Below are 27,500 nucleotides of genomic sequence, written 5' to 3'. Positions count from 1 at the left end.
ATAAACCAGATGAAGGAAAGAAAGAGTTGCTTGAGATAAGTGTTTTGGTGTTGACATTTTAAATAACAAAAGCTGTTGTTTGTCAAGTGACCCCTTCTTGTCCTGCAATTCTTTTCTTGCTCAGACAGATTGATAGGAAAACCTGTTCACTCCCTCACTGTCCCATACATACATATTCATGAATGAAAAAGAGAGAGAGAGAGATTCCAGAACAGCATTATTTTCAGATTAGCTGCATCCATGTCCAAAAGTTTCTTTTCAGTTGATCAGCTACACTTCCCTTCCTACTCCTCTTTTTCAGATACTTCTCTCAAGGACAGGGCTTCACAGAAATGAACCTTGATAGATAAGAAAAAGAGCAAGAAATAATAGAGCATGATTAACTGCGAAAGTTACCTCTTGTCTACCAACTCAAATATTGAAGCCCTTGTCATTTCTTTCTATTTCTTCCCAAGCTAAAAACATAGATCTTTCAAAAGAGTACTAAGCTTGGGTTCATGGGGAGGAACTCTCAGTACATTAACCAAGCACTTTGAGAAGGCCTGGTCAGATATTACTCAGGCAGATTTTTCCCTAGGAAAATAAATATCTGATGTCTTTCACTGACCAAGCCAAAATAGCCATGATAATGCCAAGAAACCAGAGGAGATGTGGTATGACTATGGCAATCCAAACAGTCAAGAACAATTATGCAAAATGTCAGCCCCAGACTTTGTCATTGTAGTTATTGTAGATTGTTAATACTACAAGATTTGCATCAAGTGAAATTGCTAAAAAACAAAATAATCCTGTTCTTTTAGTAGTCTGGAGTTCACTATCATAAGGATATGACCTTTAAAATTGATAACTAGGACATATTCATGCTGCATTTGGTAGAACATGAGATTGAGCCAATTATGACTCATTCCTGAGGCCTAAACATACCATAGCACAATATTTATATTCAGAATATAAAGATAACATATACATTGATCCAGTCTGTTGGGTCCATGGTTTTTTTAAAATATAAATCTTTTGTGAACATATCACAGTTATCTATTACCTTTCACATTTCCAAACAATTAAACTACATGCATATATAGCTTAATTAATAGATATTTTGAGAACTTTTATTTCATTCTGTTTGCTCCAAAGTTGACTGAAAATTTGTGGCTTCCAAATTCTTATAAAGATGCAAAGGTTGCCATCTTAGAATTATATTCCAATATATTGTGCATGGAGGACTGTGATCAAAGATTTGACTCCCAAAACACTGAACTGGCATTAGAACTATTTATTGTAATTGAAAGTTCTGCCAGATTTCTGTTTCCATATGGCATTATTGGTCAATATCTAATCTCAGTTCAATGCTACAAATCAAAATATAGTAATACCGCTGTCTCTTCTGTATTGTCAGCACAATGATAAATGGAAATGAACAATTACTCTCATGCCCAATGTTAGTGCTTTTAAAAATCTTTAGGTGTTGGCGTGTTGAAAAATAAACAGCACAGCAGACAACCTATGACTGCCCTAAAAAAATGTTCTGATGCTGCAGAATAATATAAAGCAATTATATTGCTTGGGAAGTACCTGAATCTAGTTGTCGATGGCAAAATCTTCCCACTGTGGATGATGATGAAAAGAAGCAGTATTGTATATTCAGAAAGTCCTGTTTCTTTCATTTAATCTATAATATCATTTGTAGGTGTTTACCTTTAAATCAGTCTTGATTCCTGGTGAACACTTGTGTCAATGTGTTTTTCTAGGCAAAATTTTAAAAGTGTTTTGCCATTTCCTTTTTCCTAGATCTGAGAGAGTACAACTGGTATTAAGTTACCTAGCTTGCTTCCTTGCCCAAAGTAAAACTTCCATTTCTTAGATTTAGTGTAGTTCCTTTAATTATTAATTACTGAAGTTAGTCTAAATGATTATTTAAAGAAACCATATACTTTGGTTTGAGATTGCGCTCTCTCTCTCTCTCTCTCTCTCTCTCTCTCTCTCTCTCTCCCTCCCTCCCTCCCTCCCTCCCTCTTTCTCACTCCTTGATTATTGGAGTACAGACATTTGATACCCAATTAGATAATAATAAGTACAGGAAAAAGTGAGATTTGTTATTTGGCAAGAATTATATAGCCTTCTGGTTTGCCTTCTCTGCATGTGCATGGATCATATGCTTCTGTGGGTGGATATTGTTTTGCAAGAGATAGACACTTTCTTGTTGGTAGATTATTTGTTTGGCTGATAAAATGGTGGCTCTGTTTATCTCTGTCTTGGAAGCTAGTTGTGTAATCAGTTGTGTTGATGGCTGTGTGATATAATAGCTCGTAGCAGTAAAAACTAGATTGGAGAATAATGGTTTTATTTGCTAGAACTGGGAAAACCATTATTTTGTTTCTTGTTAGGTGTTGGATAAAATCAGACACCAAATACCTTTATTTCTAATGCAGTGAACTAACATTATCTTAAGACTGAGTCTTAAGGCTCTAGACCTCACGATATATCTGCCCTAATTTTTAGACATTCCTTTTTCCTTTCTATCTAGAAAAGGACAGAATCTGAAAAATTATATATGGGAAATATACCCTACAACCAGTAGTGAGATTCAGATGGTTCACACCGGTTCAACAGAACTGATGCCTAATTTTTTGTTGAGTTCAGTGAACCAGTTATGATCATCTGTTGGTGCAGAAACTAAAAAAATGGGAAATATCACCTAGGGAAAGATACACTACTTTGGACTCCTTGTAACATTCTGGGAATGTCACATGATAAACTACCTTCACTTTTCAATTGTGATACAAATAAAATTTGATTGGATTTCCTCCAGAGGAAGTTAAGAGTTTCTGTCGGGGATAATGGTATCCTCAGCCACGCAGCAGGACCTAGAGCCACCTGCGCTAACCATTCCAATCCGATTCCCTTTGTTCCCGCGTTGTACTGGATTCAATCCCACACTATCCTCTCTGTAGAACTTGGAATACTTGTAGCCACCACCACACCTTTTTGCACAGGAAGACATACACCTAAACACTGTCCCTGTGAAAGGACCTCCAGAGCTGCCATGGCCCACCGGCTCCCCTCTTCTCCCTCAGCAGGCTGCCCCCAAGCTTGGTCCACCAGGAGGAGGAGGTTTCCACAGGAAAGGACCTGGCCCTTTGAGGGTGAAGTGATACTGTGCTTCTTGGAGGAGGCAGGGGCCGAAGCTGCATGGCAGAGCTGGATGCGCCTATAGACACTGGATGGAACTCCCCACCTCCCCTTTAGGCAGGCGCCGGAGCACTAGTGGAAGGAGAAGGACCAGGAGGTGATGGCAACCACTGCCACAACAACCCGGAGCAGCTGCATCGGTTCCCTCTCTTGCCTTGACAGGACATCTCTACCTCCTGCTCCCACCCTTTGGCAGGGCACTTTTTCCCTTTTGCTCAGCCATGGTGACCTTGGTCATCACTCTCTTGATATTGCCACTCTTTCCCGCCTTCTGCTGCCATCGCATCCACCCCTCCTCCATCTTCTTGAGGCTCGAACCCCCCAACATGTTTGTACCACCGGTGACCACAATGAGCAAAAAAGTTGGAGAGGAGAGCCATGCATGGTTAGGGGGCATAGGACTTAGGAATAAATCCTTCATCTCTCTAGTTTCCTGATTGGTGCATACGGGAAAGGGGGCAAGGCCACCAAGTATTAGCTGGGGTTGTGGCAGAGAACCAGTTGTTAAATTATTTGAATCCCACCACTGCCTACAACTCCATTTTGGCTCTTATTAATGTCCTTAAATATTATCTACACTGGACTTCCACAGATTCATCTGCTCTGATATTTATGTATGTACAGGTGGCATTTCCTATTTTCACACAAAGTATCCTTGAAAATTAATATCCAAGAGAGAATTGGTAGTTTGATTCTGGTTCACCTTTCAAACAATTACTTCCTTTATTTCAGGCAACATATCACTTGGCAATTTTTGCAAGAACTGCAGCATTGATGTTTGCATATATATTTAGTAGGCTGAAACTTTTATCCTAACTTCGTCAACAGATAAGTACTAGATGGCATTAAAGATACCAAAAGCTGTAGGTCTTTGCTGACATCTAGCTGTCATCCAGATTTGTAAACTCATTACATACAGACACAGAGACAAAGGGACTGTTGCTATCCCTAATCTTGTGCTCTGAGACCAATGACTGAAGCCTGGGAAAGACCTTTCATCAATCATCAGGAATGCTGATTTACCACCAGCCTATCAAGTACTTAGAGGGCAAGGCTGGGTAGCACAAGCAAACAACAGCTAACAACTTAAAAGGCAGCCATCAACATACCCCAATCAACTTATAAAAAACCTCATAAAACAGGCATTACAAATACCACCCACAGAATAGCACATACTCTGCTAGAGAGAAATTCCCTGAAGATGGGCTTCAGTATGAGTTTGAAAGCTCGGAAAACAAAATGTCTGGTTCCAGTGACTGACCCAGATTGGATCGTGCAACATTATCCTGGGACAGGTACGTTCACTTTAATTTGTTTGAGACTAGTATATGTGTGAAGGATTTGGGTCTTGTTTTTTGGTTACTTTATGCATATAGATACTGACAAATGAATCACAACAGATACTAGTGCTAGCCAAAGATCATTTGTGGTGGTTAGCTAGATTACATTGTTAAATGCTAGTTGTACATGCAGGCCACTCAAGATGATTTTTGAACTGCACTGCTGAAGTGTAGCCTGCACTCACAGCTCATTCCAATCATTGCACATTGTCTGGAAGTGGCATTATCATCTAATGATTGAGAGATCCCTCCACTAAACTCATTAAAGAGCTGCACAGAGCAGAGGTAGCCAATGTGAATCACATGCTGTAAGCAAGGCAATTCTCTCATTACCACCCAAATAGGCCATTTTGAAAAAAGCTAGCTGCTACAAGGAAATCACACTGAATTTAGGATCAAGCTAATCAGTGAGCTCTGCCATGACTGGGTGAAGAAGAGGAGGAACAGCAAATTAAAATGTGCAGAGGAGGAAGGAGAAATTACTTGTAGGAGAAGCATAAACATAGTTATTGGAACTTATCCTTTCAATTCCCATAATTTCAAAAACTTGATATTTTGTGTTAGCTATTAATATTATGTGATATAGCAAGAAAATTGTTAGAATTAGAACTGCTGTATCTTCAAGGCTTCAGATGTTTTGCCTTGAAGTGACTGATCCTTAGCATCACCCAGGTGCTAAGGATGTGATTTAAAAAAAGTCAGGGAGCAAACAGTTTATAGATCTAAATACTCCATATGACGCAGTATGGAGCCCTAGATTGTTATATAAATTAATGTAGGTAATCCCATGCCAAAAAATTATCCAACTTATTGATATTGCTTGCTGACAGAATGTTTTTGGTGACTATGGGAGAGGATATTAGTGCTAAATAATGGATTACCACAAGGTTTGGTTCTTGCGCCCCTTCTTTTCAACTTACCGGTATACATAGCCAATATGCTTCATATAAAGACCAGGAAGTTTGGCTGTGCAGATAACTGGGCTTTAGCCACTCAACATAAATCTTCTGAGATAATTGAAGATGCCCTCACTTTCAACTTAGATGTATTAGATTAGTATTTTCATAAACTGAGGCTACAGTCTAATCCAACCATGATGGAAGTTATAAAGTTTTGTAACAGATCGGTAGGCAGAGAGTTTAATATACATTTCAAGGAAAACCAATTCAATCACAATAAGTATCCCAAATATCTTGGGGTTACCCTGAGTAGGACTCTTTCCTACAAAGAAGACTTGATGAAGACTGCTGACAAATTGAAAAATAAAAATAACATCCTGCACAAATTATGTAGCACTAGTTGGGTGAAAATTGGGACACAGCTTGGTTTAGTCAGCAGCAGAGTATTGTGCCAATATGGCTTCATAGCATATACACAAATAGGATTGATGCACTATTGCATGAATCAATGTGTATTGTTAGTGGGATGATCCAAACTATTTCCACATGTTGGTTGCCTGTTTTAAGTCATTTATTACCCCAGGAGTAAAAGGAAAAAAATGCCCTCTTCCAAGAATATCTGAAGATCATTGATAATCTTCCAGCTAATATTGAGCCTATCTATAGTGAATCAGGTTGAGAAATAGACATCCAGTTATTTCTGCTGCTAAAATACTTGTACAAGATTATTTTAATATACACAATATGTGGAAACAACATTGGATAGAAAATTGCCATCTACAATGATAAAGTTTGCCTTGCACTGTCCATGGTAGATGTGCAGACACTCTCTATAAACAGAGCAGAATACTATCACCAACTTGTAACTGTGGGGCCAAAAAACAAACTATTCAACATGGAGCCAGAGGGCCAAAAATACAGCCTATAGTGGATATTTTGCTAATTTCTTGGCTGTGACAAAAGAAGCAAAAATTATATTTGTAATCTAGACATACATTCATAATATTTTAGATTTTATATTTCATATTTTGTATTTTTATCCATTGTACATCAAAATATGATGTAAATGTGTCATACGATAAACAAACAAACAAATAAATTAGTATCAATAGTTTTCTGCTGGAATAGAATCTCCATGAATAGCAACGACTACCTTTGTAGTATTCATTTTTCCCCACTTGATCTGAGAGAGAGAGAGAGAGACAGAGACAGAGACAGAGAGAGAGACAGAGAGAGAGAGATTGTCATTCCTTCTGTTCATGTGTAAATCATCCAGGGTCACTTAGATGAAATGTGTGGTGTAGAAACGTGATTGATAGATAGAAAGACACAGAGATACAGAGAAAGATAATGATAGAGAGATAGAGAGATAAATTTTTATCATCTTATAGCATATATTCTGATAAGAAAAATAATGTACTTTAATAATTTAAAAAATCACTTCTCTAATCTATACCACACAAAGCAAACTTGCTAGTATGGCTTTAGTGCCATCGTGTGGTCAGTTTGATTTTCTCTCAGAATGGCCTAGATTTTATTCTCCTTTCCTTCTTTGTACTTAAATAATAAAATTAGTCTTTGTTTTCAAAATATAAACATCTGTTCAAAATATATTTATATTAGGGAACAGAAAACATGTTGTATTAGTAATTGACAAAATTCAGCCCATAACTGAAGCTGACAAATAAGCGTGAGCATTAAGTAAATAATACTTAATATGTATTATTTAATACTTAATACTTGCTTAGTGTGAGCACATGGTGACAATCTATGCCTAGGAGGAAGTTAAAAAAAAAATCACTAAGATTCCAAAGAGGGTCTAGTTTGAGAAACTATTTCAAAACCTTTATCATGCATTCTAGATAAGCTCAGGATAATCAGACAATAGACAAAAACTTCCAATAAACAGGTGGTGCCAGGATTCATGCCTTGCCAGGATTTAGACTTCAAAGTACACCAGAATTAAATTATGATTAGAATGAAGAACAAAGACATCATAACAGAGTCAAGTTGAGATAGGATTCAGAACTCTAGGATGCCAAGATATTAAGTATTTTTAATTTGAAATACTGTACGTGGTGACAATGGAAAGGGGATATATTTTTTCAAAGTTTAAAGTTAGATTTTTTGGACAACAGATCCAGTAGTTGCTGTATTTATGTCTACTTTTGATATTTCTAGAAATAAGATTTCTAATTATTTGTTTTTCCATGGGGAAAAATGTATATGTTTAAGTTTTTCTATCTTATAGAACTTTGATTAAATTAAGAACTTTTACTGAATGAAATTAACATTGAAATATACAGTACATGCCAATCTATCACAATGAATAAAAACCTACCTGATCCAAACTATTTACTAACATTCTTCTAATTCTTTCTGAGAAGGAATAAATATGGGAAATCCTCACAAAATGCTTTGTCTTTCCACTCCACTCCATGTAAAAGCCATTGTAATATGGTGATTAAGCATTAGAGATCCAGATTCAAGTCCATTCTTGGTCATAGAAGTTCACTGGATAACCATTGGCCAGTCACTCTCTCTTACTCAATCTAGTCCACAGAGTTGTAGGAAAACCTGTATAGGAAATGCTCCATATGCCATCTTGAACTCCTGAAGGGCTACAAAGCTGACAAATATATTAAGTTTATAAAAGGTCTAACATGTCAAAGGAACATATGGTGAAAACAGATGTCTACTGGCAACTTTCAATACCTACTTGTAATACATACATAATATTGCATACAGTATAAGAATGGCTATCTGCTATTTCATCCTAAAGGAAAAATGCAATATAAGTTTAATTAAGAAATAATAAAAATTGGCTTCTGTATGATTATAAACATAGGAATGCTGATTGCTCCAAAAATTGTTTCTGAAAGTGAAAGCACATTTTGCTAATGTGCTGCTGTGCTAGAATTCTTCTGAGGATATGAATTTTGAAAAGAAAGTCAATGAGATTAAGATGTTTAACTAGGACTAAGGAAATACAGGTTCAAGTCAATCCTCAGCCATGAAAGCTTATTGGACAGCTTTGGTAATATTACTCACTCTCAGCCCAACTAAGTTCAAAAGTGGTTTGAGGGGAAAATCCAAAACTCGTATGCTGCTTTGCATTCCTGGGGGAAGATGGCATAGAAATACTATCATGAAAAAACATAAAAATGCAATATTTTATTTATCAAAAGCAAAAGTATTGAATGGCACCTTTTCTTTCAGATTATAAATGGCACATACATAACATCCCTTATACTATAACAAATATTACTTGCCATTGATACTTCACAGTAAGATTTCCCTAATTCAAACTGACATTCTAAGATCCAATTCTATCCTTAAAGGAAAAAACTATAAAGCACGGGTAATGAATTTTGGCATAATCAGTAGCTAAAATTTGAATTCTTCTTAAAGAGTTCCAAGTACACATAACGTGTACATTAAAAGAACATTAATTGCCCTTATTCAGATAATTTTGTAAACAGCTATCTTACATAACTTCTCAATGCCATTTTATTACTGTTTAATCTGGGTAGATTCCAACAGTATATTGTCAGGACTGCTTATATAGTAAAGTCATATATAGCAGGGCCCCCAACCCCCGGTCCATCGACCAGTACCGGGCCGCGGCATGTCAGCAACTGGTCTGCACAAACAAGGAAAGCCCCATCCACAGGATGCAGGCAGCACACAAAACCACGTCTCCTCTGGTCTATAGAAACCTCTCTCCACGTAACCAGTCCCTGGTGCCCAAAAGGTTGGAGACCTCTGATATATAGTAAAGTCATATATTTATAATAAAGTCAGAGTTGCTCATATAGTAAAAAAAACTTTTAGAATTCTTGGTATTCCTGGTCAGATTCAAATATATTGTATATTCCATGTATAAAAATAATCTTTTCTGGGATCCTACCTACTACAAATCTCCCTCAACATTTGAAACCTGCTCTGAAGTTTTGGAATCCCCAGCCAAACAGGATTCAAGGTGACATGAAAGGATCTATAGGAAATTAAATATTGAATGGAATGGTATTAACTTTAATATAGGAGGTACTTGGGATCTTTATCCCTACATTTTGGCTGCCATTATTTTGCCTCTCAGGAATATTATAGTATCCAAGTAATACTGATACATTTTTTATTATTTTCTGACTTTTAGTAGAAAATAGATTTTTTCCAACAATTAATTACAATTCTTAGAAAAGTTGGAATGGTCTTTTATCATATTACTTGCCAAGAATTATTAATCTGTTTTGTGCACTGAAAATAACATTTATAGAATTCAGTTGTTACTTTCCCTCTTATGCAGATAATCACTATGTATATTATTTCTCATTCATAAAAAACATTTCAATAAATATAGTTATCTGAACCAGTGGTGGGATTCAAATATGTGAACAACCGGTTTTCTATGTGGATGCCACTTCTGGAAGTCCATTTTGGGCCTGGGCAACAAAAAATTAGCTAGCGGTTCTGCCAAGTGGTGCAAACTGGTTGAATCCCACCACTGATCTAAATTCTTTTGTAACATACCATAACTTGTTATTTACTACTATATGGCTTATACTGGCTGTAGCCTGGCTTGTATATTATGTAGAAAATCAGCAAGTAAATTCTAGGAAAAAATATGTTGGCCTAAGTGCTCTGGATATTTAGATATGTTTCAAGCCAAGTCATATTAATATTTAGAATTTATAATAACATTTACATTTATAGAATTTATAGAATATATTGAAGAGAAAACAATGGGAAAAAATTGGTAAACATTTAGGAAATTTTTCAGGGAATAATAAAGGCAGGATATAAGTATCTGTATATGACCATCACAGTAATATCAGTGTTAACTGAAATCATGTGATCAAGCAAACTATCAAACAAACAAAGTTCTCTATTGTATAAGTGCTACTATTATAAGCTGGATCCCTATCCCTTCTGGATACTTTAGATTGGTGAAGGGGTGTGAACTGGATCCAAGAGACGACAGATATTTCTTTAAGAGAGGATGAGATGAAGAAATCATCTCTTGATCCAGCTACACTGGATAACTATTGCCCTGTCTCCAACTTTTCTTTCTGGGAAAAGGTTGAGGGGAAAATAGGGTGGCTTATCTTTAGAAGAAACAGCATTAATCACTTTGGTATGGCACTGTACCCTTCTTAATCCTTTAGAATTCTTAGCAGTTTTTGACACCATCAGTTAGAGCAACTTGCAAAAACCTGGGGCTGCAAATGGGGCTGAAAATTATAAGTACTGTTTTGGAATGGTTCTAAGTTCCACTCCTACCTTAGAAGTAGTTTCTAGTCAGAATTAGAAAAAAAAACTTGGACAGGTGAGTACTCTAGTGTGTGATGCTTCAAACTACCTACTTAACATCTTTATGAGGCTTCTGAGAGAGAGATACCATCAGTTTGGGATGAAAATATCATCAATTTGCTGAATATTCTTCTATACAAGCGGTTCTCAACCTGTGGGTCGGGATCCCATTTGGGGTCGAATGACCATTTCACAGGGGTCGCCAAACAACGCAGTCCGCCATTTTTTCCCCTTTTCCTTAGCTGTGTTACTCCCTTTTATTCTATTGGCTTTTGAAAGCCAATAGAATAGACTCTCTTGAATAGAGTCTAATTCTATTGGCTTTCAAAAGCCAATAGGAATTGTCCAGGCTGTCTCTGCCCTGCTGAGCCCGCCAAAAGTCCCATTCTGCAAACGGTGCTGCAAGTTGTCTGCAGCGAAGGCGAGCTGTCTGGAAATTTCCACCCCTCCCTGCTGAGCAACTACTAAAAATGTAAGTAAAAGAGGGCCAGGGGTGGGAGGTGGGAGGCCGGCGGGCGCAGGGAGGGTTGCTGGCGTGCGTGGGGCCTGGCAGGTGCCTTACCTCCCTTGGGCTGGGCCAGCTGGTGGCTCAGCTGGTGGTCGGCCTGCGTCATCTCTCCTGCTTTCCAGCTACGCCTCGGCCAGCGCAGGGGGCAGCACCACGCATGCGCGGGACTCCCGGGCAGGGAAAGTCCTCGACTTACGACCGGTTGGGTAGTCCTCGATTTACTACCAGTTGGGTAGTCCTCGACTTACGACCAATTGGGGGTCGCAGCATTAAAAAGGTTGAGAACCACCGCTCTATACATTGTTAACCAGGGCTGAGTTGTACATGTTGTGGAAGTCCTAAGTCCTGAAGACCACGATGACTGTATGGGTAGAAACAAACCCAGATCAAATGCCAAGAAAAACACAGTTGCTTACTCTTATCACTACTTGCTTATATTACTGTAATGCACTCTACACTGGACTGCCTCTAAAAATGATCCAGAAGCCACAACTGATATAATATAGAATGTCCAGGGCTTGCTGATCACAGCTGTTATGTATCTTTTAATGCTGTATATTTACAATAGGCTATCAAGTCAAATTCAAAAACTCCATACGGTAAATATAAATATATGTCATATGATTCTTTAGACTGTCTCCTGCCCCACTGGATCCCTCATTTTGTCCTCCCACCCCCAAATATGAAGACCTGGCTGTTCCCAGGCCTAGGGGCCAGGATGTTAATTCACTGGACCTCTGATGTGGGTATATAATCAATATGAGGACAGTAATATTTTCATAAGGGCCTTGATTTGGGTTTTATTGGGGTTTTTAATGGTTTGTCATTTATATTCTTTGCATGGTTTCCCTTGATTTATTTTATTTCTGAGATACTTATCAAGCATTTTCCTTGTGCTATCTGATGAAAAGAATTCAATTATTAGAAGATTTTAATATCTGAGTTCCAGTCTGATGTAATGAATAAGGCACAGGGCCAGAATCCAGGAGTTTGTTCCCTTGTTAGGTACCAAGTGAGCTGGGTGACCTTGGGCCAATTATTCTTTCTTAGCCCTAAGAGAAGGCAATAGAAACCATTTTTGAAATCCTTGCCAAGAAACTTCAGGGGTAAGACCAAACACTCATCAGGAGTGAAAAACTGAGTCAAAGGCACATTAAAAACTGAGTCAAAGGCATATTAAAAAAAAGAGGGACAAAGGCACATTAAAAAAAAGAGATACAAAGGTTGTCATAGGCTTTTAGAGCAGATGCATCAAGCTTAATAAACATTTAAATCTGCTTCTGAAACAAAAGAGAATGGGCAGCTTCTGCCTTAATTTGCTGTAACTAAATCTAGTGCCAGTCAATAGACTATATAGTAGCCCTATGTACACAAGAACTCTTTTTAACCCAGCTATTTAGTTTTACACACTTAGAAATTATTTTCTGCAATATCATACATTTCACTCTAGAGATTGAAGATGTGGGATTTGATTTAGGTGACAACACATTAATCTAATATCTTCCCCAATTTTAAATGTGTACCTTAAAATTATTTAAATGGATTGCTATCTATATTTGATCTATTGAAGAAATGGAAACATGGGTCAGATGGTTGGTAGGCAGAATGTTTTTTGTTAAAAATTTTCACCACTTGTGTCTTTAGTTGGATATAAACTGTAGTGAAGTGTACCAAATAATGCTATTTTCAGAGATGGCAATATAAAAATATACAATCTTTAACTTTTTGTATTAGTTTGGATGCTAGATATTATTATTGTTGTTTAAACTAAATATTTCAAATTATTTTACATTTAATGGATATATGTTTCTATCACTGCTGTCAATGCTGCTAATATTGAATATTCTTGCTTTGACAAAATATGCAGAACTGTCTGGTACTTCTAGAGTTAATTCAGATGAGAATAAGAGAGGAGAAAAAAGCCCGGGGAAGAGAATGGAAGTAAATCTTTGCCCTCCAGGTTAATTGGAAGATGTGAATCATGACCCCAAAATAGGGGAGGGGAAATGCCTGGAATGTTATGTGCAAAGGAAGGGAAATTCAGATCTTGGCATTCTCCATGCCGTGCTGACTCTAAACTAATAAAGACTTTTTAGGTTAAACCATGCCTGAAAGTTCTTTGAAGTGTTTCATTAGTCAGACACATGACATCTGCATTTTCAATATTACACTTGTTTAAAAAATTTCCTTTTACCCTTATTATGAAGTTGGGTTGCTAAGATATTTTATAATATGAAACTATCTATTATAGATAACACACCAAATGTTGATATTTAGCAAATGGAAGTATTTAAAAGTTTTAATTTCGTTAAATTTGTTTGCTTGGAAAAGCAAATTCCAGGGCTTTTCACAGAACCAACCACTCATTCATCTACTCAAATAAAGGAACAAAATAATTACCTCCGAAATATTATATAATGGAAGGGAATAGGAAGTAGACAAAAGAGTGGGAATTTAAAAAATGGAGGAGCACCCTTGCCTAACCTATCTTTCTGTTTAGTGTGCATAAATGTGGCACAGAAACTAGATTAAAGAAATTCGGGACATACTTATTTAATAAATTTTACTTGGCCACCTATCCTATATACATGACTTTGTGTGACTAACATTTCAAAGCAAAATAAAAATGGGATATAATAACCCGGAAGTCCTTTTTTATTCAGAATAGGTATTCACTCACTTCAAATTTTAAACAACTGTTTCAACCCCATGGGGTATTACGAATTCAAAATGTTCTGAATTTAAAACTTTTCGCATCCTTTTAATGAAGAGATTCCAGTCCTCAGAAATTCAACTGAAATAAAGCATTCTAAAGAACAAGCAAGCACTGGTAAAAATAATGTGAATTAAAAAAAATAGACAAATGATTTACATATATACATATATTTGGTAGGTAGGTAAATGGAGGCGGGAGCATGTATTTACATATACAGATTATAAGCTTAAATATTAGCAAAACACAATGATGCATTAGTTCCACCAAAACCAAAGGAATTACTGAGAGCAATAAGCCGCTGTTTACTTTTCCATTCTTGTGGTACTAGTGGAACATAATTGAGATCAAATGGTAGCTCTGTCCGATCCAGATTTAAAGTAGGTGGCAAAATTCCATGATAACAAGCTAAAGCAGTAAAAGCTGCCTCAATAGCACCTGCAGCACCCAAGAGATGACCTGTTGCTCCTTTAGTTGAGGAGACTGCAAGGGCATAGGCATGACCTTTAAAAAGGTCTTTGATAGCTTGATTCTCTGCAGCGTCTCCTAGTGGAGTCGAGGTAGCATGAGCATTGATATATGTTATATCTTCAGGAGAAATTCCAGAATCTTTGATTGCTGCAGACATGCACCTTTGGAACAAAAAGGAAGAAATTAGCTTTATCAAATATCCATTTATGTGCCTGAAAATAAGAAAACATGCAACACTGGAAGGATATAAAATGTCATGTATATAAATGAGCTTTTCTGGAATCTCATCTATTGCAATCCTGCACTGAGGAGATGCTCACCTAAACCAAGAAGTATGAAGAACTTCACAATTAAATGTTGAATTCTTTAAGACATGAATATACATTCTTTTTCTTCTATACTATAATTTTAGTATGTATTGCCAGGTTGATTAAACTAGAAAATTAAGTTCTAGTGAGCTGATAAATTTAATTATTTTGAACCTTCAGTTGTGCTAGTTGGCAAAATATTTCATCAAATGCTATGTCACTTCTTAACTGTTATGTATCATGGAGCTGAACAAGCAGAATCAATTAATAGCTGTAAATGTAGTCTTTTTTACATAATGGGGAAACATCATTATTTTAAGAATGGGTAAGGCAAATTAGTTTAACATTTTATGGAACAGAATTCATCAGATCTAACCCCTATGTAGGTACCACATAATTCATCATTATTTCCTTATTTACAACGAGATAGCATGATTGTCCCATGATTATCTCCAATAATCACAATACTATTTCAAATGGCATTATCCAAAACTATATCAGTTTCACATCCTTTCTAAATAAAAGCTCTATTTCACACTTTCTTTCACCAAATTATGAAAAACAGGTATTAAGCTAACAACTAGTACACTGGATCAGCTGTTTCTCAATTCCTTTTTAAAAATGAAACTATTATTTTGAATAATAATATATTTGAAAATGTAACTAAAAACTTAGACAGTGTAAATGAGGCAGTAATATAAAGCCCAAGAAGCAGGCAAATAAAGGAATAAAAATATTCCATTCATCAACCATAAAAAACAAATGAAAATGAAAAGACATCTTTGTAATAAACGTACTAATGCCAACCTAACTTTTATATGGAGAAACATTTTTTTCAATCAGAGTGTGACCACAAAAAAGGCTTCTCTACTAGTGTACTACTTACATAATTTTAAAGGAAGTCACTTTAAAAGAAGATATCCCTGTCATATCTGGCTTTATCTTGGGAATATGGGTGGTCACCAGAATTTGTCATTGAGCAAATAAAATGAATGCATTGGTGATTAGTTCAAATGACTGTTAAATGGCAGCCAAGGCTAACCCAACAATGTAACTTTGTTTATAGAGTAAATAGCAAGTCACAGTATCTGCTCACTGACCATGGCAGTGCACCATTCTCTTTGCCAGCAGGTTCTTCACACATGGAGACACATATATATGCACACACACACACACATACACATATCTGGTATCACTTTGTTAGCAAACAGATTTCTCAATTAGCTAGTTAATGCTCCCATATAAAAGACCTCTGATCAGCCAAAAGAAAGCCATTCCTATATTAGGAAATTATATCAATGATTTATGATAATAGTTGTTACCTTAAAGCTCCATCTCCATTTGGATCAGGTGCTGTAATGTGGCAGGCATCAGCTGACAATCCATAGCCTAAAATTTCTGCATATGGTTTGACTCCTCTCTGAATAGCATGCACGTATTCTTCCAAAACCAAAACTGCGGCACCTTCTCCCATGACAAATCCTTCTCTTAGTGGATGGAATGGACAACAAGCTTTTTGAGGGTTTGAGTTAAAGCTAGTGCTCAGAGCCCGAGCTCTGGCAAATCCGGCCAGAGCCAATGGGCTAATACAAGCTTCTGTTCCTCCCGCCAACATCATATCAGCATCACCATGAGCTATAAATCGAAAAGAGTCTCCGATGGCATGTGCTCCAGTGGTACAAGCAGTGGACACAGCATGATTTGGTCCTTTCAATTGATGTTTGATACTAATATGACCTGCTGCCATATTGATCAAAATCTTTGGAACAAAAAAAGGGCTGACTTTGTTGTAGCCTTTTGTTTTGAATGTCAAAGCTGTATCATAGATATCTTCCAGTGGAACCATTCCCATTCCTATAGCCACACCAGCTTTCAAACTATCCTGGTCAGATTGCGGAGACCAACCAGAATCTTTTAATGCTAGATCAGCAGCACCTATGGCCATGATGGTGGCAGAAGACACAGCTTTGCTGTCTGATTTTGTTATAAAATTTTCTCCATGGAACTGACCTTCATCAACCCCTTTTGGCACGCAAGCAGCAACTTTACAAGGAACAGAAGCATATTCTTCCCCTTTAAGGGCAACAATCCCACAATTTCCTTGGAGAAGATTATTCCAAACCAACTGGGTTCCAACACCAAGAGGACATACTAATCCTATACCTGTGACAACAACCCTTCTTTGACTGTGAACTAACCTAGTATTCAGACATTTTTTATTGATATCTAGATACTGCTGTACTTGTGAACTTGGAAGGCAGAGGCTTATAGCTCTGAATACAGTTCTCAAGTGCTGGAGAATCATCACTGTATTACCTCAAAGTTTATTCCTATGGAGAAGAGGAAAATAAAATTATTATTTACAAGCTTTCACTAGGGGTAAAGTTTACATTTCTTATAACAGTAAAAAAAGTATTAATCTATCAAACATGCAACATATGATAGTGTACATTTAAGTAAAATGAAATAAATGGTTTCTACATTCTAATTTTCAAGCCTAATTGAAAAATTTATGATTGCAATTTGACAACAGAGGTAAAGATTTTCTCATAAAAAGTTTTGTATATTTCAGAGTCAAATTATTCATAAATTTTCAAGAAATGGCTCTTTGATCATACTAAATTCAATGCATCCAATCAATGTATTAAACTCAAAAATATATGCATGGAAATTTTCAGCTCAAACTTTAAAAGTTTAATTATTATTTTATCTTTCTTGTAAAATTTTAGAAGTAGAACAAAACTTTGGGATTTTATTCTTTTCACAAAAATAAATAAAATAATCTGAAAAATAACTACGCCATAGTTTTGTTATATATACTGTAATACATTTTAGCTTGGAAGCAAACAGTGTCAGGCTTGATTAGTGATTCTATGGGACATCATCAAAGATTATCAAGACTGGAAAACAGACTCAGAAATTTTTTTAAAAGTCCCAGAAAAAGGAAGGATATTGGTGCAATGAAAACGGTATGGATGGTCAGCAACAATCTCAAAAACATGTTGCAGTTGTCAACTTCATAATAAGTAATTCTGTTCATATCCCTGATTTGCACTATATAATTCTCTGAAGTTTAGCCCAATTGGCTCTTAAGCTTTCTGTTTCCTCTCTTTGAGGGAACAATAGCCATGAATTGATTCAGGAGTAAAGGGCTGAAATATGTCCATAAAGACTTTTTATTGTCCGAAATGGTTTAGGTCTCCAGCTTGAGAACGGGTTTGGACTAAGAAACCCAAGATCCCTTCCAACCTTATTATTCTATGTTATTTGTGTTTAACGTGCTCATATAACACATAACCTGTTTTCAGAGGTCTTCTCACTGACTACAGCATATCTGTAATATGATGCTACTCTTTAAGAAACAGAAGTCTCCTCTTCAGCATATAACACTTATTACTGCAAGAGGCTATTTGGATCTCAGCGTAATTGGTAATAAAATGTAGACAGATTTTAATTCCAGATCACCAAAATTCAACTGCATGAGCAACAGATTTACTGTATTAATGAGCTAAGCCATAATAAATTTGACAGACCTTTCAAGTTTCACTTTCAACTGATATACAATGTTTCAGATTTAGGAAATAACTCCCATAAAGGTAAATAGGATTTAACTTTACAGAAAAATAAAAATACAAATCATTTATCATTTTATATTAATATTAATATTCATGCTTAGAATTACAGTGCAGATGCATCCAGTTGAGACTTGTTATGGTGCAATTCATAACTGCCTTGTCTTCATTCATCAAAGGGATGCAGGTGATAGTGTTTTCTATTTATAAAACATCTTGATTTCCCTTACCATTTTTCTTATTTTCTTAAAAGAAAAATGAGAACAAGGAGGATAAGATCCATGTTGCTTTTTTGATTAAAACTGCCAAATCGGAATTGCAAAAACTGGATGAGCACTAGATTACAGGAGAGTTTTCTTATCTTCTAATTATTGCCTGGATTCTGCAACACATATCAGGCAGACATAAAACACTAGCATTACCAAAAATAATTTGCTTGAAAGCGCTAGAGGGTTACCATATCTATTACAGTAATTGACAACAAAGAAGGGTTATTTTGCTGTCAATGCCATTTGGTAGCTCGGATTTCTGTAGCGCAGCGACTGCAAATCTTCAAGAAACCACTTCCGACGCGTAAGGTTCGATAAGTCCAGCAGGCTGGGTGGGGGTGATGGGGGGGGTGACAATGTAGCTTCTGCGCATGCTCACCACTGGGACGGGGAAGCAGTCCTGTCTCACGAATGAAGGCGTCATTGCCATCCCTTTCTGATTCACCATAGTCGGCGCCCCATTTAGACGCATGGTAATCTCAGGCAGCAAGATTTAGAATTGAGTGCGGGCGGGCGCGCCTCAAAAAGGAAGTTTCTTTTCTCCCTCTGGTGACGACTAATAGTAGGCAAATGCCATTGCAATGGGATGGTGGCAGTAGTGGAATCTACCACGTCAGTGCTCTCGCGAGCACTAAGCGGCCTCTCCTAGAATTCTAGAGAAACGTTTTTGGAGGCCTCGGGGTTGCTACTTACCTACGCGGGTAATATCTTCAGGTGAGAAGGAGTGACGGGTCCGCCAAACAGGAGGTGACGACGTTTTTTCCGCGAAGGCCGTCGGGTTGGGACTTCCTTGGGTATATATTAAAACAAAACAACAACAAAAATCTTATGGATCGTGGGCATAACAATTGTTTTCAGTTTCGCGGGCGGGTTACTAGTTGAGAAAGGAATTGTTCAGTTGCGCAATTTCCTGTTTTGTGGTTGATCAATTGCAAATTGAACTGTTTCTCCTGCACCTGTTTAAGGAGAAATAAGTCACCATTAAGATTTGCATTGTATACGGTACAGCACTGCTGGATCATTAGTAGTTTGTCTGTATATGCAGAGTGCATATTCCCTCCACAAAATAATGTTTGTGTTTCAGATTAAAAAGCAAAGTGATTTAATATAATTGGAGTTGCAATAGAATTCATTTTAAAAATTAAGCATATAAAGCTGACTTGGGAGCTGTAATATCATAATGGAAAAGCAGGCAAGAAATGCAGCTATCTGAAACACTTATTACCAGCATATTCAAAGATCAGCACAAAATTATAGGATAAGATTGGAATAATATACCTCTGGGTGTTTGGGGCAGCTCCCTTGTTGTTTAGAAATTAAATTGATCGCCAATGCAGCAGGGGTATTAGATTTGGAAAGGGTATTAATTGTTAAACCATATGTGTGACCTAAAATATATTAAAAATAAAATTATCAAGGTCCAAAGAACCAAATGAGATTAGTTCGATAGCCATTCTCATCCAAATTTTTGAGCTGTTTGATTGCAGAAGGGATGGTTTTTGAAAAATAACACTATATTGCTCCCTTCTAGTTTTGTATAGTACAAAACACATTTGAATGTGTTAACATTGGGAATTCCAGTTTATTCTTAGGGTTGAAATAAGTTCTGATTAAGAAGCACTAGAAGAAATTTAATTAGGGGCAAAATAGTCTCACTAAAATTCAAAGCTGTGATGACTGCCTTATTTATACCTGTCATAGGCAGAAATGGAAGAGACGGAGGAGGAGTTCCTTAGAGCAGACATGTCAAACTTATGATGTCACGTGACATCGTGCAACATATCGGAACTTTTTCCCCATTGCCGGCAATGGGATGCCTTAGAGGGAGTATCTGATACTTCAGGAAAAGCAGAAAGAATAAATGTGTTATATAAACAGTACAGGAATCTAGTGCCTACATTGAAAAGCCAGGGAATTCTGAGGAAGTCTTCTAAAAACAAATGCATTTTTGGAGAAGGTATTTCAGTATTAAACTATTAAATTACAACTCGCTCCTAAGCACACATTCCGATTCCATAAATAGATTAAAATAACTGTAATAGTAACACTTATTATAAAATACAAATCATACTTTAAGAATTACATCCCAAAATTATCTAATTATCTCTTATATAGGGATATCTCACAACTCATATCATTTTCCAAAGGCTTTCTGGAATAATGTGGGTTTTTTTTTAATTTTCCCTTGGTTGAAAAGTGACAGATGTATTGCAACAACAATAGTTTCCTCCAACAGATCCAAAACTTATAAACTTCTACATCTATTTGCAACCCAATTTGACCTTATACATTGCATATATGAAGAAAAAAATAGTTAATAGGGTAAATCAATGGCCTCAACCTTTCTGGCTTCACAGATTGGCAATGGCAGCACATGCATCTGCCATTTGCTCGGTCTGATTCACAATGGGCTGTTGACTGGGGGTTTGAGACTCCTGAGTTAAACAATGCCCTCTGTTAACAATCTATTATTATAATTTACTCGTAGAGAGTCTATAGCAGTTTCTTATCTATCTTAAATAAATTATCTCTGATCTGTCCAGAATCAAATACCCTCATTTGAGTCTTAATAATAAAACCTTTCCTTGGATTTTAATTGGGAACTTTCCCCAAAATTGCATCTCTTTTCCAAAGTTCATAAATCTCTGTTGTGAATATCTCTGCAGCATCCATTGTTGAAAAAGTCTTCTTAAAACACAACATTCATCTTGCCAAGAAAATCCAATTCATCCTTCATCAATTCCTTTATCTCAGAATTTCTTGTATTCATATTCCTTTCAATTTTTTCTGGAAGATCTATAATTTTCAAACCAAATACTTTTTTTCCTCACATTTGGCAGCAACAGATTGTATTCAAATTCATCAAGTTACAAATCAAATCCAACTGTTATTTCCTGCTTTTGGATATCATGCTGGTTTTGGGCCGCTATTGACCCATCAAATTTTTTATTTATATTTTCAAATAAAACCTATAGGTTGGAGAGCATTCTTTTTTCAAATGCTTCCCAGAAAGTTTTATCTCCTTTTAGAGACATTTTGAAAAACACACTGTTCTTTTCAGGGACAAGAGATGCAGATAAATCATAACCATAGAGAAAAGTTGAGATAAAGTTTTTCCCCAAAAAATAAATGATTTAAAAAGGGAAATTTTCCCATCAAAGTTAAAAAATAAAAATCAAAGTTCTTTTTGTTGGTGCTGATCTTATCCTGGTGCTGTTCAAAAGGAGTGGGATAACAGTGGGAATATCCCAGTTTATGACTTCTGATGGTAATATTTTTTCAGATATAGGTACTTGATGGGAATCCTCCTTCAGATCTAACTGAACAGATAGCTACTGCTGGGAGTAGGCAGTCTCAAAGTTATTCAGATCCCTGACCATGTAGAATTTTAAAATGACAACAGCATTTTAAGGTTACAGTAGAATTTGCTAGAAACCAATTGGTAATGAATTCAACCCCTGAAATAGTGATGTTAGGGAGAACATGAAATGTGTCTGCATTTAATCATGTGGTGTGGAGAATAGAGGAAATAGCCAAGAAGGAAAAGAGAAAGCTGCTATCATGGCAACAGTCAGGTATAAAAATGGCCTGGGCACTAAGTAAATGTCTCAGACAAACCTTTCCTAATTCACATTGATTTCTTAGCATGGTCTGTCTTAAATATTTGACACACTGTTGCTTTCTATATCAAGTGTGTCCAAGCTGCATCCTTCAGCTGCAGGCAGACCTGGACAGCTAGTAATGCAAGCCCACAGATCCTAAATTTTTAGTATTATGTGATTTTATATACATTAACCATATTATATTTTTTATATATGGCCCAACAGAATTCCCCTTCCTTCACTCATTACATCCCAGGCAAGCGAAAAGATTGGCAACCATGTTCAACTCCTCTAGGTCAGAGGTTCCCAAACTTTCAGTTCACTACATCCTGTCTCAGTATTTTTTTCACAGACCCCATAGATCATAACTACGCACTTCTCCAGATAACAGCTTGTGTAGTATCCAACTTAGTAATAGTAGTAAAGTTGGAAGGGGCCTTGGAGGTCATCTAGTTCAACCCCCTGCTCAGGCAGGAAACCCTACATCATTTCGGACAAATGGCTGTCCAGTCTCTTCTTAAAAACTTCCAGTGTTGGAGCATTTACTGCTTCTGGAGGCAGGCTGTTCCACTGATTAATTGTTCTCACTGTCAGGAAGTTTCTCCTTAGTTCTAGGTTGCTTCTCTCCTTGATTAGTTTCCATTCGTTGCTTCTTGTCCTGCCTTCAGGTGCTTTGGAGAATAGCTTGATTCCCTCTTCTTTATGGCAGCCCCTGAGATATTGGAATACTGCTATCATGTCCCCCCTTGTCCTTCTCTTCGTTAAACTAGACATACCCAATTCTAGCAACCGTTCCTTATATGTTTTAGCCTCCAGTCCCCTAATCATCTTTGTTGCTCTTCTCTGTACTCTTTCTAGAGTCTCAACATCTTTTTTACATCGTGGTGACCAAAACTGGATGCAGTATTCCAAGTGTGGCCTTACCAAGGCATTGTAGAGTGGTATTAATACTTCACGTGATCTTATTTTGAATATTGTTGTGTTTCCCTCAAAAATTTAAAATATCTTGTAATACTCCTGTGAGTTTGCTGTACATCCTGTTTAGGAACCTTAGTGCAAAAGATTTTCTTTTTAAAATGATAATTATATTAAGGCTTGTTATAGCATATAATACAATGAAAATAAAGTTTAAATAAAAGGGAAGGGAAAATGCAAGATGAGGGAAAAAAGGAGAGAAACAAAGTGTTGACTTCTGACTCATTCCAACACAACAAAATATTAATACATTTGCAACCTCAACTTTTTACATTACCTATAATTATTGAAAGCCAGTAGTATACCTACAAAATTACTAAATCTTCAAACTAAATTTAAATTTATTTATTTATTTTGTATTTCAGGCATTAAAAACCAGAAGTAATAATCCTAATAGAAACAAATCCAGACAAAATCTTTGTTTAAAACAGTTACATCAACAGTTTACAAAAACATTTTTTCCTCTGTTGTGGAAAATGATCTATAGTTCTATTTACACTTACTAATCTTTGTAAGCTATCATAATTTATATTAACAAAATTCATGGTTTTGTTAATATTCTTTCAAATTCTTTAACATTAAAGGAGAAACTATTTTATGTTCATTTTAAGATCCTAGTCCTGGATCGGCAACCTGCGGCTCCGGAGCCACATGCGGCTCTTTGAGACTTCTCTTGCGGCTCCCAGCGTCCTCTGCCATTTGCAGAGAGAGAAAAAGAGACAGAGAGAGGCACTTGCGCTTCCCTTCTCTCTTTCTCTCTCCCTCCCTCTCTCTCTCTCTCTCTCTCTGTAAAAAAGAGACTGGCTTCACCCTGTTCTCCGACAAGCTGACAAGCTTATTGGGTGGGGCTCCTGCCTAGGCTGCGTTTCTGCAGGAAGGGCAGGAGAGAGGCAGCCCAATAAGAATGTGGGTCAGCTTGTTGGAGAACAGCTTGAAGCCAGCTTGCCAGGTGAGCAGAAGATCGGAGAGAGGGAGAGAGGGAGGGAAGAGAGAGAAAGAGACAGAAAAAGACAGAAAGAGGGAGAGGAAGAGAGAGGGAGAGAAAAAAGGGAGAGGGAAAGAGGGAGAGGAAAGGGAGAGGGAAAGAAAGAGGGAGAGGGAGAGTAAAGGGAGAGAAAAGGAGAGAGAAATAGAGAGGGAGGGGAAAGAGGGAAAGAGAAAGGGAGAGAGAAAAAGGGAGAGGAGAGGGAGAGAGAGAAAGAGAGGGAGGGAGGGAGAGGAGAAAGAGGGGGAGAGGAAAGAGCGAGACAGAGAAAGAGGGAGAGAAAGGAAAGAGAAAGAGGAAGAAAGAGAGAGGAAAGAGAGAAAGGGAGAGAGAGGAAAAAGAGAGAGAGAGACCCCTGCCCTAGACATCTTCTTTCAATTGTGTTGGGGGATGTATAAATCACCTTTACACTCTTGGTATCAGATTGATATTTCAAAATTACAGTTAATTTGTTTGTATTGTCAAATACTCAGTAGTTTCATAACTTTCTATCATCCCTGGCTTACTCATCTCTTTTCCAATAATTATTTGAATAATTTGTTCTCTTGCTCCTGTTTTGTAATAATTTTGGAATGTAATTGATGTATAAAGTGAATTGTTTTGTTTAAGTACTTCTCCAAAATAATTTTTGCATTCTCTCTGGTTAAAATTCTTTTGATATTTCTTTACATTCTTCTCTTTAGCTCCCTTTTGTGGTCAAAGCAAACAAACAAAAGGGTTTCTATAGATCAGCTGATAATTCCTTGCCAATCAGAATTCATAAAAATCAGATTTCAGCCTCCCACAACAAAAAATCCAAAATTGCAAATTATAACTCCCAATATCAAATTGTTGTTATTGTTAGTTGCGAAGTCCTGTCCGACCCATTGCGACCCCATGTACAACATTCCTCCAGGTCTTCTTGTCCTCTATCATCTTCTGGAGTCCATTTAAGCTCACGTCTACTGCTTCAGTGACTCCATCCAGCCACCTCATTCTCTGTTGTCCCATTCTTCTATTGCCCTCAATCTTTCCCAGCATTTGGTCTTTTTCCAGCGAGTCCTTCCTTCTCATTAGGTGGCCAAAGTATTTGAGTTTCAACTTCAGGATCTGGCCTTCTAAAGAGCAGTCAGGGTTGATCTCTTCTAGGACTGACCGGTTTGAATGCCTTGCAGTCCAAGGGACTCGCAGGAGTCTTCTTCAGCACCATAGTTCAAAGGCCTCAATTTTTTGTCGCTCAGCCTTTCTTATGGTCCAACTTTCTCATCCATACATTGCAATTGGGAAAACCATGGCCTTGACTATATGCACTTTTGTTGGCAGGGTGATGTCTCTGCTTTTTAGTATGCTGTCTAGATTTGCCATAAGCTTTCCTCCCAGGAACAAGCGTCTTTTAATTTCTTGGCTGCAGTCCCCATCTGCGGTGATCTTGGAGCCGAGAAAAATAAAATCTGTCACTACCTCCATTTCTTCCCCATCTATTTGCCAGGAATTGAGTGGGCTGGATGCCATGATTTTGGTTTTCTTAATATTGAGTTTCAAGCCTACTTTTGCACTCTCCTTCTTCACCCGCATCAAGAGGCTCTTTAGTTCCTCTTCACTTTCTGCCATTAGAGTGGTATCATCTGCATATCTTAGGTTGTTGATATTTCTCCCGGCAATCTTAATTCCAACTTTTGATTCATCTAGCCCTGCCTTTCTCATGATGTGCTCTGCATATAAGTTAAATAGGCAGGGTGACAGTATACAGCCTTGCCGGACTCCTTTTCCAATTTTGAACCAATCAGTGGTTCCGTGTCCAGTTCTCACTGTTGCTTCTTGACCCGCATATAGGTTTCTCAAGAGACAAATAAGATGGTCTGGTATTCCCATCTCTTTAAGAACTTGCCACAATTTGTTGTGATCCACACAATCAAAGGCTTTAGCATAGTCAATGAAGCAGAAGTAGATGTTTTTCTGGAACTCCCTAGCTTTCTCCATGATCCAGCGTATGTTGGCAATTTGATCTCTAGTTCCTCTGCCTCTTCGAAATCCTGCCTGTACTTCTGGTAGTTCTCGATCCACATACTGCTGGAGTCTAGCTTGTAGGATTTTAAGCATAACTTTACTAGCATGTGAAATGAGTGCAATGGTGCGATAGTTTGAACATTCTTTGGCATTGCCTTTCTTTGGAATTGGAATGTAAACTGACCTTTTCCAATCCTGTGGCCACTGTTGAGTTTTCCAAATTTGCTGGCAAATTGAGTGTAGCACTTTTACTGCATCGTCTTTTAAGATTTTGAATAGCTCAGCTGGAATACTGTCACCTCCACTAGCTTTGTTGTTGCTCAGATTTTCTAAGGCCCATTTCACTTCACATTCTAGGATGTCTGGTTTGAGGTCAGTGACTACCCCATCATGGTTATGTGGGATGTTAAGCTCGTTCTTGTATAGTTCTTCTGTGTATTTATCAAATAAAGGTGGCCAATTCATGAAAATTATAAAATAAAATCAGCTTTTAGATCCTTATGTTTCTCCATCAAAATTAAAAAAGAAAAATATATTCCACGCTTCCTTACTTTAATTCACCTCTGTTAGCTTTCCTCCACATTGTTCAACAATAACAATGTCCCCAAAATGGTGCAGATTGTCAACTGTCCAGTTGGCGGATCCAGAAAAAGAAACTCCTGGGATCTTATTTTACCATGAGTATAAACTTGACTGAATGAACCGTATTGACACAGATGAAGTGAAACCCACTCTGGGTTTACCACACAAAAGCTAGCATAGTAAATCCCCCCCCCTTTCCCTGTGGACCACCCACAATTCATTACGTCTACCAATCACTTCTGTTCATTGTGTTATGGGAAACCAGTGAGCCATGTTAGTCCCCCTGCTCAATGTGTCCTTGGGTTGGGCATGCTCTCACGAGAACAATGCTCAGATGCAACTGTCCCCACCCTTGCATTCCATCCCCCCTCCCCCTTTTCTTTGTCAAGCTGCCAGCAAAGCGGAATATAGGTGAAAGTGTAAATCAGTCTTGACAGATCTTCCAAAAGGAGTAATAAGTTGTGACTGAAAGGAGTCTCGGTTAGCAAATGTAGTAAACTAATACAGTGTCTAAAAGGGAACAACATTGTCCACTTGAAAAATAAATTCTAAAATGACTGCTTTTTCACAACAGAGTAACAGCACCCAGCTAAATAGCTCACTTGGTTACTTTGAAGTGCTGCTCCAGAGTCTCCTTGCAGACCACTGCTGTATGGAGGATCTTGTGGGGTGATTATGAGGCTCTCCTCAACCCAGGAGACTGATATAAACTTATAGAACTCAGTTCCTTATTTTGTAAAATTGAAAAAGCTTTGGTCTGGAAAGAACTTTCTGGACTGGTCAGTTAGCCA

The 27,500-nt window shown here is 37.3% G+C and overlaps 2 protein-coding genes across 6 annotated transcripts in view; one reads left to right on the top strand and one right to left on the bottom strand.

Annotated features, from left to right (window-relative positions):
* Positions 1–13,883: 13,883 nt before the first annotated feature.
* On the bottom strand, positions 13,884–19,406 carry OXSM (3-oxoacyl-ACP synthase, mitochondrial). Of its 5 annotated transcripts, none has more exons than XM_039343696.1 (3): positions 19,273–19,406; positions 16,061–17,068; positions 13,884–14,591 (listed from the first exon to the last, which is right to left on the bottom strand). In XM_039343696.1, the coding sequence occupies exons 2-3, from the start codon at positions 17,041–17,043 to the stop codon at positions 14,189–14,191; spliced, it is 1,386 nt and encodes a 461-aa protein (XP_039199630.1). In that variant the 5' UTR covers positions 17,044–17,068; positions 19,273–19,406; the 3' UTR covers positions 13,884–14,188. The 5 variants fall into 5 exon arrangements, with proteins under 5 accessions (XP_039199630.1, XP_039199629.1, XP_039199628.1 ...); XM_039343695.1 differs by lacking the exon at positions 19,273–19,406 and adding an exon at positions 18,959–19,097; XM_039343694.1 differs by lacking the exon at positions 19,273–19,406 and adding an exon at positions 18,541–18,917.
* Positions 19,020–27,500, top strand: part of NGLY1 (N-glycanase 1) — a 33,640-nt gene continuing 25,159 nt past the window's right edge. Inside the window, 1 exon segment of the mRNA XM_039343700.1 lies at positions 19,020–19,293. Within this exon segment, the coding sequence (XP_039199634.1) occupies positions 19,166–19,293 (128 nt within the window). The 5' untranslated portion in view covers positions 19,020–19,165.

Source organism: Crotalus tigris, unplaced genomic scaffold (assembly GCF_016545835.1).
Source record: "Crotalus tigris isolate CLP2741 ecotype Arizona unplaced genomic scaffold, ASM1654583v1 scf7180000017871.4482833, whole genome shotgun sequence".
Lineage (NCBI taxonomy): Eukaryota > Metazoa > Chordata > Lepidosauria > Squamata > Viperidae > Crotalus > Crotalus tigris.
This window is presented reverse-complemented; position numbering and strand designations above follow the sequence as displayed.

Coding starts and splice junctions, on each gene's coding strand:
- OXSM (XM_039343696.1), bottom strand. CDS start 17,043: ATGATTCTCCAGCACTTGAGAACTGTATTCAGAGCTATAAGCCTCTGC. Junction 14,592..16,060: donor AATGGAGATGGAGCTTTAAG/GTAACAACTATT, acceptor TTTGTTCCAAAG/GTGCATGTCTGCAGCAATCA.